The sequence below is a fragment of the Bombina bombina genome, chromosome 8, assembly GCF_027579735.1.
Source record: "Bombina bombina isolate aBomBom1 chromosome 8, aBomBom1.pri, whole genome shotgun sequence".
NCBI lineage: Eukaryota > Metazoa > Chordata > Amphibia > Anura > Bombinatoridae > Bombina > Bombina bombina.
The window spans coordinates 140387414-140399897 of record NC_069506.1 but is presented as its reverse complement, the minus strand read 5'-3'; the positions used below and the strand labels follow the sequence as shown (position 1 = coordinate 140399897).

The following is a 12484-nucleotide window of genomic DNA, read 5'->3' as shown; positions in this document are numbered from 1 at the left end:
ACCTATGTTGGAGAAAAGGACCTTGCGACAGAAGGTCTGGTCTTAACGGAAGAGTCCACGGTTGGCAAGAGGCCATCCGGACAAGATCCGCATACCAAAACCTGTGAGGCCATGCCGGAGCTACCAGCAGAACAAACGAGCATTCCTTCAGAATCTTGGAGATTACTCTTGGAAGAAGAACTAGAGGCGGAAAGATATAGGCAGGATGATACTTCCAAGGAAGTGATAATGCATCCACTGCCTCCGCCTGAGGATCCCGGGATCTGGACAGATACCTGGGAAGTTTCTTGTTTAGATGAGACGCCATCAGATCTATTTCTGGAAGTTCCCACATTTGAACAATCTGAAGAAATACCTCTGGGTGAAGAGACCATTCGCCCGGATGCAACGTTTGGCGACTGAGATAATCCGCTTCCCAATTGTCTATACCTGGGATATGAACCGCAGAGATTAGACAGGAGCTGGATTCCGCCCAAACCAAAATTCGAGATACTTCTTTCATAGCCAGAGGACTGTGAGTCCCTCCTTGATGATTGATGTATGCCACAGTTGTGACATTGTCTGTCTGAAAACAAATGAACGATTCTAAACTGAATTGTGGGTGTGGTGAGGGGTGTATTTATAGGCATTTTGAGGTTTGGGAAACTTTGCCCCTCCTGGTAGGAATGTATATCCCATACGTCACTAGCTCATGGACTCTTGCTAATTACATGAAAGAAAACGCTGTAAAGCGTTATAAGAACTAGCCATGTGGGTTTCTATATACCCAGTACAATTTGTCAGCCATGTAAAACCCTCCAGTGCCATCACACACACAAATGTTAGTATCAGAAAAAAAACGTTATTTGCCCCTGCACATAAATCGTTTTCACACAAACATTATGAAACCAGTGTCTTTCAAGTTATAGCCCTTAATATAACAGGTCCCAGTAACATCCCTTCATTGTCTGTAGGATTACTGCTTACCCCTTCCCTCATGGGAACAATGTCAGCCGGTTCTGAAATATCACAGTCTCTTCAGAAAAAATGACTAAACATACCTCAATGCTTGTAGCATAAAGAGCGTTCCCCACACTGAAGCTTCTCAAGTACTCCTCAGCCATTCTGTGGGAACTCCTCTGGATCTTAGCAACCACTGCTAAGATCATCAGCCTCCAGGCAGAAATCTTCTTTCCATGTGCTGCCTGAGGAAAAATAGCACTCACCGGTAGCATTTAAAATAAAAAAGTCTTGCTTGAAGAAAATAAAAACTATAATTTTATCACCTCTTTCACTTTACCTCTTCCTATTACTTAGTGTAGGCAAAGAGAATGACTGGGGTGTGGAGTCAAGGGAGGAGCTATATAGACAGCTCTGCTGTGGTGCTCTTTGCCACTTCCTGTTAGCAGGAGGATAATATCCCACAAGTAAGGATGAATCCGTGGACTCGTATCTAGTAGAAAGCACTTGTTTGATCACTTGGATATAAGAGAGGGGCCTGTCTACAATAAAACTTTATAATGGGTCTCTAGACCGATTTTTTTTTATTGAGCCTATAATGTCCAATTCCAAAGCAAAACACCATATATTGTGGGTAAATAATAAATAAAAACAAATCTGGTTTGTTGTGGCTTTACAAGACTATTTGAAAGAGCAGGTGATTATCTTTCAAATGAGTGGTGTTGGAGGTCTGTGGCTAGTTAGAGCTGAGATTGAGGGATCTGAACAACCACCCTCATCCAGCGCCCTTACATGCCTGTTATATTGCGGTCCCACCCCCTCTGTGATGTAACCATGCACGCTTGCGGTGACTTCACTGGCACTCCCCATGTAGCTCTGGAAATACCACCCACTATGCCACCAACAATCAGTGCTTATCTGGTGCCGTGATCTGCGATATCCCATCATGACTAAACTGGGTGGTCATGTGCTCACAGGCAGTAATTTCTATGATGACCTGTTCCAGTCAGAAGCAGTTAAAATAAAAAAATTGAAAAAGCATGAAGCTGTGCACAGAACCAGAATGTGCATTATGCAAAAATAAAACCGCTGAATTTGGATACAGAGCACCTTTAGAAAACATAGGAAGAGAGTAAACTGGAAAAAAGAATAGAATGAGATGCTTCTTCATGTGATAAAACAGCTCATGGGTGGTCATGGAAAGTAGGGGAGAGAACTGGACTTGTCTGCCTTAGAATAGGAAAAGAATATTCAAATAAAATAATATTTATCAATGCCAACTATTAAAAATTGCTAATACAAAGCATTTCTTGTAGGACAAATGAAAATGATTACAATTTGACTAGAGTTGTTAAATGTTATAAAGATGATGTTTACAGATTTCTTTTAAAATCAGTTTAATACAATGTCCAGTAGAATAGTCAGGTTATGTAAACATACCATGTCATCTCCTGTGACAGACTAAGCAAAGTTAAAAATATACATAGTTTTGTAAACATTTCCCTTATAAGCAGTATACAAAAAAGAAACAAATGTAAACAAAAATGTTCCAAATATTTATTTTAGACAAAATTTCATATTTTAGATAGCAGAACATATTACCTGACAACATATCTTTAAATGTACCCATATAGAATGAAAATAGGCAGAATGATGTATAGAGATAGATAAGATAATGTTTCCACTGGATCACTATATGTACACAAACAAAACAGACATTAACCCTTTAAGGACACAGCTTTCAGTTTGCTCAATTGTTTTATGACGGAAAACTTCCGTCATATGTCCTTAAGAGGTTAAAAATCTCATGTCCCAATGGAATGCTTTAAACATTCATTACTGCTGCGTGATGGTTAACCATCCAGATGACCGTCCTACTGTTGTCATAAAAAAAAAACATTCATATTCATGATTGAATTCTGGAAGTATCTTCTAATACCCAAAATGTGTAGTGGTATCTGAAGGTTTTTCATAAGCTAGTAAAAATCCTCCTCCGTTTTTTCTGTTGCATTTGTGTTCTGAATTTGTTGCTGCTTTTTGTAGAGATCAGCAACCTACAGAAGAAAGAATAAGCAATGAATATTTTGTGATGTATTAATAAAGTTAATCAATTACACACAAAAAAAAACAAAAAAAAAACTTGTTTCAACACAAAATAAGGAACTACACACAAACTAACATTTTGTAAAACTGACCAATTGAAAAGTCAATCAGTCATGTCATTTCAGATAGCTATATAATTCAATAGACACTATGAGTTTGTAAACGTGGCAGTGCAATTATAGCCAGCGGCCATTTATACAGTTTTATTTAGTGAAAATGTTATTACTTTGCTTAGTAGAGCTGGCTGGTGTGAAAAATCTGATTAACAACAGCTACAGTTTCTATCTTGAAACTAAAATAGGGGGTTAGTGGGCATCTATATAAATCAATACGTACATGACAGCATTCCATTTTTTTTTTTAAATATTGGCTTACGAGTGATTATAGTTTTTTTTTTTTTTTTTAGTAATCTAATGGGAATTACAATGTAAGCATTTTCCTAGAGCGTTCAAAACTAATGCTGAGTACATAAGGAATTAGTGGCACAATTTTCATAAATAGTAAGAATAGTAAAAACAAAACAAAAACATCCTCAGTTAAACACATAAGAAAACAAAACAGATTAGGAAAATCCCCCTCCTAATTGATTACACTCTTATGGGTGTCTGCCCACCTGTAGACAAAAGATACAACCCTCAAAACCGATGACTGACATAAGCTACTGTTGTGACACTGTCTGGTTGGAATCGGATGAAAGGCTCCTGCCTAAGACTGAACCAAATCTGGAAAGACTAAGATCGCTTGGAGATTCAAAATGTTGTTTGGTAAACTCTAATGTATGAGAGAAGAAACACAGCACATCTCCGATTCCAGTGGTTTATTGTTATAATGCAATAACAAATGCACTTACAGATAAACACAAGATTGAGCCACTTAATGAGAGCAGATTCCTTGTACCCTTTGATACTCCCAGACCTGAGAACTGATCTAGGGAGATAACCTAAGTCCTCATGATCTCTGTGCCATCTGTGCAGAAGAAAGAGTTGCTGAGGCTTTAGATGAAATCTGGAAAAAACATAATTTATGCTTACCTGATAAATTTATTTCTCTTGAAGTGTATTCAGTCCACGGGTCATCCATTCCTTATGGGATATTCTCCTTCCCAACAGGAAGTTGCAAGAGGATCACCCAAGCAGAGCTGCTATATAGCTCCTCCCCTCACATGTCATATCGTCATTCGACCGAAACAAGACAAGAAAGGAGAAACCATAGGGTGCAGTGGTGACTGGAGTTTTAATTAAAATTTAGATCTGCCTCAAAAAGACAGGGCGGGCCGTGGACTGAATACACTACAAGAGAAATAAATTTATCAGGTAAGCATAAAACAGAATTTATGTTTACCTGATAAATTACTTTCTCCAACGGTGTGTCCGGTCCACGGCGTCATCCTTACTTGTGGGATATTCTCTTCCCCAACAGGAAATGGCAAAGAGCCCAGCAAAGCTGGTCACATGATCCCTCCTAGGCTCCGCCTACCCCAGTCATTCGACCGAAGTTAAGGAGGAATATTTGCATAGGAGAAACCATATGATACCGTGGTGACTGTAGTTAAAGAAAATAAATTATCAGACCTGATTAAAAAACCAGGGCGGGCCGTGGACCGGACACACCGTTGGAGAAAGTAATTTATCAGGTAAACATAAATTCTGTTTTCTCCAACATAGGTGTGTCCGGTCCACGGCGTCATCCTTACTTGTGGGAACCAATACCAAAGCTTTAGGACACGGATGAAGGGAGGGAGCAAATCAGGTCACCTAAATGGAAGGCACCACGGCTTGCAAAACCTTTCTCCCAAAAATAGCCTCAGAAGAAGCAAAAGTCCATTGCCGCTACCATTAAACCGATTACTTCCATGCACTGAGCCACTGACGGGTGTGGAATGGAATGAAGGGCACGGCAAGCATTTAGAAGTTTTGATAACCTGGCCTCCGTCAGGTAAATTTTCATCTCTATAGAGTCTATAAGAGTCCCTAGGAAGGGAACCCTTGTGAGTGGTAATAGCGAACTCTTTTCCACGTTCACCTTCCACCCATGCGACCTCAGAAATGCCAGAACTATCTCTGTATGAGACTTGGCAATTTGAAAACTTGACGCTTGTATCAGAATGTCGTCTAGATACGGAGCCACCGCTATGCCTCGCGGTCTTAGCACCGCCAGGAGTGAGCCCAGAACCTTTGTAAAAATTCTCGGGGCCGTAGCTAACCCGAAGGGAAGAGCTACAAACTGGTAATGCCTGTCTAGAAAGGCAAATCTTAGGTACCGATAATGATCTTTGTGAATCGGTATGTGAAGGTAGGCATCCTTTAAGTCCACAGTGGTCATATACTGACCCTCTTGGATCATGGGTAGGATGGTTCGAATAGTTTCCATTTTGAATGATGAAACTCTTAGGAATTTGTTTAAGATTTTTAGGTCCAAGATTGGTCTGAAGGTTCCCTCTTTCTTGGGAACCACAAACAGATTTGAGTAAAATCCTTGCCCGTGTTCCGTCCGCGGAACTGGGTGGATCACCCCCATTAGTAAGAGGTCTTGTACACAGCATAGAAACGCCTCTTTCTTTATTTGGTTTGCTGATAACCTTGAAAGATGAAATCTCCCTTGTGGAGAAGCTTTGAAGTCCAGAAGATAACCCTGAGATATGATCTCCAACGCCCAGGGATCCTGGACATCTCTTGCCCAATCCTGGGCGAAGAGAGAAAGTCTGCCCCCCACTAGATCCATTTCCGGATAGGGGGCCCTCTCTTCATGCTGTCTTAGGGGCAGAAGTAGGTTTTCTGGCCTGCTTGCCCTTGTTCCAGGACTGGTTAGCTTTCAAGCCCTGTCTGTAACGAGCAACAGTTCCTTCCTGTTTTGGAGCAGAGGAAGTTGATGCTGCTCCTGCCTTGAGATTACGAAAGGCACGAAAATTAGACTGTTTGGCCTTTGATTTGGCCCTGTCCTGAGGAAGAGTATGACCCTTACCTCCAGTAATGTCAGCAATAATTTCTTTCAAGCCGGGCCCGAATAAGGTCTGCCCTTTGAAAGGAATATTAAGCAATTTAGATTTAGAAGTCACGTCAGCTGACCAGGATTTAAGCCATAGCTATCTGCGCGCCTGGATGGCGAATCCGGAGTTCTTAGCCGTTAGTTTGGTTAAATGTACAACGGCATCAGAAACAAATGCGTTAGCTAGCTTAAGTGCTTTAAGCTTGTCCATAATCTCATCCAATGGAGCTGTGCGAATGGCCTCTTCCAGAGACTCAAACCAGAATGCCGCAGCAGCAGTGACAGGCGCAATGCATGCAAGGGGCTGTAAAATAAAACCTTGTTGAACAAACATTTTCTTAAGGTAACCTTCTAATTTTTTATCCATTGGATCCGAAAAAGCACAACTATCCTCCACCGGGATAGTGGTACGCTTAGCTAAAGTAGAAACTGCTCCCTCCACCTTAGGGACCGTCTGCCATAAGTCCCGTGTAGTGGCGTCTATTGGAAACATTTTTCTAAATATAGGAGGTGGGGAAAAAGGCACACCGGGTCTATCCCACTCCTCCGTAAATGTATTAAGTTAGCAGAGTATTGCACCCACTAGCAAATGGATGATTAACCCCTTAATACCCAAAACGGATACACATATTTCTATGGGGCTCCACATTGCCCCAATAAGATTTATCACCAAGTACCTCACAAAAAACGATTAACATGCCAGTAAACGTTTTAAACATACATTTTAAAGGTTATGTAGTGTTATTAATAAGCCTGCTACCAGTCTCTTATACTGCAGTTAAGGCTCATACATTACTTCAGTATTAACAGTATTTCCTTAGTCAAATTCCATTCCTTAGAAAATTACTTTACTGCACATACATTAATCAGCCTGATACCAGTCGCTACTACTGCATTTAAGGCTGTACTTACATTACATCGGTATCAGCAGTATTTTCTTAGTCAATTCCATTCCTTAGAAAAATATTTTACTGCACATACCTCATTTGCAGGGGACCCCGCATGCTATTCCCTGTCTGAAGTTACCCCACTCCTCAGAATGTGCGAGAACAGCTAGTGGATCTTAGTTACTTCTGCTAAGATCATAGAAAACGCAGGCAGATTCTTCTTCTAAATACTGCCTGAGAAAAAAACAGCACAGTCCGGTGCCATTTAAAAATAACAAACTTTTGATTGAAGTTAAAAAACAGAATTTATGTTTACCTGATAAATTACTTTCTCCAACGGTGTGTCCGGTCCACGGCGTCATCCTTACTTGTGGGATATTCTCTTCCCCAACAGGAAATGGCAAAGAGCCCAGCAAAGCTGGTCACATGATCCCTCCTAGGCTCCGCCTACCCCAGTCATTCGACCGACGTTAAGGAGGAATATTTGCATAGGAGAAACCATATGGTACCGTGGTGACTGTAGTTAAAGAAAATAAATTATCAGACCTGATTAAAAAAACCAGGGCGGGCCGTGGACCGGACACACCGTTGGAGAAAGAAATTTATCAGGTAAACATAAATTCTGTTTTCTCCAACATAGGTGTGTCCGGTCCACGGCGTCATCCTTACTTGTGGGAACCAATACCAAAGCTTTAGGACACGGATGAAGGGAGGGAGCAAATCAGGTCACCTAAATGGAAGGCACCACGGCTTGCAAAACCTTTCTCCCAAAAATAGCCTCAGAAGAAGCAAAAGTATCAAACTTGTAAAATTTGGTAAAAGTGTGCAGTGAAGACCAAGTCGCTGCCCTACATATCTGATCAACAGAAGCCTCGTTCTTGAAGGCCCATGTGGAAGCCACAGCCCTAGTGGAATGAGCTGTGATTCTTTCGGGAGGCTGCCGTCCGGCAGTCTCGTAAGCCAATCTGATGATGCTTTTAATCCAAAAAGAGAGAGAGGTAGAAGTTGCTTTTTGACCTCTCCTTTTACCGGAATAAACAACAAACAAGGAAGATGTTTGTCTAAAATCCTTTGTAGCATCTAAATAGAATTTTAGAGCGCGAACAACATCCAAATTGTGCAACAGACGTTCCTTCTTTGAAACTGGTTTCGGACACAGAGAAGGTACGATAATCTCCTGGTTAATGTTTTTGTTAGAAACAACTTTTGGAAGAAAACCAGGTTTAGTACGTAAAACCACCTTATCTGCATGAAACACCAGATAAGGAGGAGAACACTGCAGAGCAGATAATTCTGAAACTCTTCTGGCAGAAGAAATTGCAACTAAAAACAAAACTTTCCAAGATAATAACTTAATATCAACGGAATGCAAGGGTTCAAACGGAACCCCCTGAAGAACTGAAAGAACTAAATTGAGACTCCAAGGAGGAGTCAAAGGTTTGTAAACAGGCTTAATTCTAACCAGAGCCTGAACAAAGGCTTGAACATCTGGCACAGCAGCCAGTTTTTTGTGAAGTAACACCGACAAGGCAGAAATCTGTCCCTTCAGGGAACTTGCAGATAAACCCTTTTCCAATCCTTCTTGAAGGAAGGATAGAATCCTAGGAATCTTAACCTTGTCCCAAGGGAATCCTTTAGATTCACACCAACAGATATATTTTTTCCAAATTTTGTGGTAAATCTTTCTAGTTACAGGCTTTCTGGCCTGAACAAGAGTATCGATAACAGAATCTGAGAACCCTCGCTTCGATAAAATCAAGCGTTCAATCTCCAAGCAGTCAGCTGGAGTGAAACCAGATTCGGATGTTCGAACGGACCCTGAACAAGAAGGTCTCGTCTCAAAGGTAGCTTCCAAGGTGGAGCCGATGACATATTCACCAGATCTGCATACCAAGTCCTGCGTGGCCACGCAGGAGCTATCAAGATCACCAACGCCCTCTCCTGATTGATCCTGGCTACCAGCCTGGGGATGAGAGGAAACGGCGGGAACACATAAGCTAGTTTGAAGGTCCAAGGTGCTACTAGTGCATCCACTAGAGCCGCCTTGGGATCCCTGGATCTGGACCCGTAGCAAGGAACCTTGAAGTTCTGACGAGAGGCCATCAGATCCATGTCTGGAATGCCCCACAGCTGAGTGACTTGGGCAAAGATTTCCGGATGGAGTTCCCACTCCCCCGGATGCAATGTCTGACGACTCAGAAAGTCCGCTTCCCAATTTTCCACTCCTGGGATGTGGATAGCAGACAGGTGGCAGGAGTGAGACTCCGCCCATAGAATGATTTTGGTCACTTCTTCCATCGCTAGGGAACTCCTTGTTCCCCCCTGATGGTTGATGTACGCAACAGTTGTCATGTTGTCTGATTGAAACCGTATGAACTTGGCCCTCGCTAGCTGAGGCCAAGCCTTGAGAGCATTGAATATCGCTCTCAGTTCCAGAATGTTTATCGGTAGAAGAGATTCTTCCCGAGACCAAAGACCCTGAGCTTTCAGGGATCCCCAGACCGCGCCCCAGCCCATCAGACTGGCGTCGGTCGTGACAATGACCCACTCTGGTCTGCGGAATGTCATCCCTTGTGACAGGTTGTCCAGGGACAGCCACCAACGGAGTGAATCTCTGGTCCTCTGATTTACTTGTATCTTCGGAGACAAGTCTGTATAGTCCCCATTCCACTGACTGAGCATGCACAGTTGTAATGGTCTTAGATGAATGCGCGCAAAAGGAACTATGTCCATTGCCGCTACCATCAACCCGATCACTTCCATGCACTGAGCTATGGAAGGAAGAGGAACGGAATGAAGTATCCGACAAGAGTCTAGAAGTTTTGTTTTTCTGGCCTCTGTCAGAAAAATCCTCATTTCTAAGGAGTCTATTATTGTTCCCAAGAAGGGAACCCTTGTTGACGGGGATAGAGAACTCTTTTCCACGTTCACTTTCCATCCGTGAGATCTGAGAAAGGCCAGGACAATGTCCGTGTGAGCCTTTGCTTGAAGAAGGGACGACGCTTGAATCAGAATGTCGTCCAAGTAAGGTACTACAGCAATGCCCCTTGGTCTTAGCACAGCTAGAAGGGACCCTAGTACCTTTGTGAAAATCCTTGGAGCAGTGGCCAATCCGAAAGGAAGCGCCACGAACTGGTAATGTTTGTCCAGGAATGCGAACCTTAGGAACCGATGATGTTCCTTTTGGATAGGAATATGTAGATACGCATCCTTTAAATCCACCGTGGTCATGAATTGACCTTCCTGGATGGAAGGAAGAATAGTTCGAATGGTTTCCATCTTGAACGATGGAACCTTGAGAAACTTGTTTAAGATCTTGAGATCTAAGATTGGTCTGAACGTTCCCTCTTTTTTGGGAACTATGAACAGATTGGAGTAGAACCCCATCCCTTGTTCTCTTAATGGAACAGGATGAATCACTCCCATATTTAACAGGTCTTCTACACAATGTAAGAATGCCTGTCTTTTTATGTGGTCTGAAGACAACTGAGACCTGTGGAACCTCCCCCTTGGGGGAAGTCCCTTGAATTCCAGAAGATAACCTTGGGAGACTATTTCTAGCGCCCAAGGATCCAGAACATCTCTTGCCCAAGCCTGAGCGAAGAGAGAGAGTCTGCCCCCCACCAGATCCGGTCCCGGATCGGGGGCCAACATTTCATGCTGTCTTTGTAGCAGTGGCAGGTTTCTTGGCCTGCTTTCCCTTGTTCCAGCCTTGCATTGGTCTCCAAGCTGGCTTGGCTTGAGAAGTATTACCCTCTTGCTTAGAGGACGTAGCACCTTGGGCTGGTCCGTTTCTACGAAAGGGACGAAAATTAGGTTTATTTTTGGCCTTGAAAGGCCGATCCTGAGGAAGGGCGTGGCCCTTACCCCCAGTGATATCAGAGATAATCTCTTTCAAGTCAGGGCCAAACAGCGTTTTCCCCTTGAAAGGAATGTTAAGTAGCTTGTTCTTGGAAGACGCATCAGCCGACCAAGATTTCAACCAAAGCGCTCTGCGCGCCACAATAGCAAACCCAGAATTCTTAGCCGCTAACCTAGCCAATTGCAAAGTGGCGTCTAGGGTGAAAGAATTAGCCAATTTGAGAGCATTGATTCTGTCCATAATCTCCTCCAAAGGAGGAGAATCACTATCGACCGCCTTTATCAGATCATCAAACCAGAAACATGCGGCTGTAGCGACAGGGACAATGCATGAAATAGGTTGTAGAAGGTAACCTTGCTGAACAAACATCTTTTTAAGCAAACCTTCTAATTTTTTATCCATAGGATCTTTGAAAGCACAACTATCCTCTATGGGTATAGTGGTGCGTTTGTTTAAAGTGGAAACCGCTCCCTCGACCTTGGGGACTGTCTGCCATAAGTCCTTTCTGGGGTCGACCATAGGAAACAATTTTTTAAATATGGGGGGAGGGACGAAAGGAATACCGGGCCTTTCCCATTCTTTATTAACAATGTCCGCCACCCGCTTGGGTATAGGAAAAGCTTCTGGGAGCCCCGGCACCTCTAGGAACTTGTCCATTTTACATAGTTTCTCTGGGATGACCAACTTGTCACAATCATCCAGAGTGGATAATACCTCCTTAAGCAGAATGCGGAGATGTTCCAACTTAAATTTAAATGCAATCACATCAGGTTCAGCCTGTTGAGAAATGTTCCCTGAATCAGTAATTTCTCCCTCAGACAAAACCTCCCTGGCCCCATCAGACTGGGTTAGGGGCCCTTCAGAAATATTATTATCAGCGTCGTCATGCTCTTCAGTATCTAAAACAGAGCAGCCGCGCTTACGCTGATAAGTGTTCATTTTGGCTAAAATGTTTTTGACAGAATTATCCATTACAGCCGTTAATTGTTGCATAGTAAGGAGTATTGGCGCGCTAGATGTACTAGGGGCCTCCTGAGTGGGCAAGACTCGTGTAGACGAAGGAGGGAATGATGCAGTACCATGCTTACTCCCCTCACTTGAGGAATCATCTTGGGCATCATTGTCATTTTCACATAAATCACATTTATTTAAATGAATAGGAATTCTGGCTTCCCCACATTCAGAACACAGTCTATCTGGTAGTTCAGACATGTTAAACAGGCATAAACTTGATAACAAAGTACAAAAAACGTTTTAAAATAAAACCGTTACTGTCACTTTAAATTTTAAACTGAACACACTTTATTACTGCAATTGCGAAAAAACATGAAGGAATTGTTCAAAATTCACCAAATTTTCACCACAGTGTCTTAAAGCCTTAAAAGTATTGCACACCAAATTTGGAAGCTTTAACCCATAAAATAACGGAACCGGAGCCGTTTTGAACTTTAACCCCTTTACAGTCCCTGGTATCTGCTTTGCTGAGACCCAACCAAGCCCAAAGGGGAATACGATACCAAATGACGCCTTCAGAAAGTCCTTTCTAAGTATCAGAGCTCCTCTCACATGCGACTGCATGCCATGCCTCTCAAAAACAAGTGCGCAACACCGGCGCGAAAATGAGGCTCTGCTTATGCTTTGGGAAAGCCCCTAAAGAATAAGGTGTCTAATACAGTGCCTGCCGATATCAATATATCAAAATACCCAG

The 12484-nt window shown here is 42.7% G+C and overlaps 1 protein-coding gene across 1 annotated transcript in view; it reads right to left on the bottom strand.

The window, feature by feature from the left end:
- Nucleotides 1–2474: 2474 nt before the first annotated feature.
- The window catches only part of LOC128638893 (DNA ligase 1), a gene marked incomplete in the record, with an annotated part of 517030 nt that continues 507020 nt past the window's right edge, over nucleotides 2475–12484 (bottom strand). Inside the window, 1 exon segment of the mRNA XM_053691021.1 lies at nucleotides 2475–2993. Within this exon segment, the coding sequence (XP_053546996.1) occupies nucleotides 2916–2993 (78 nt within the window).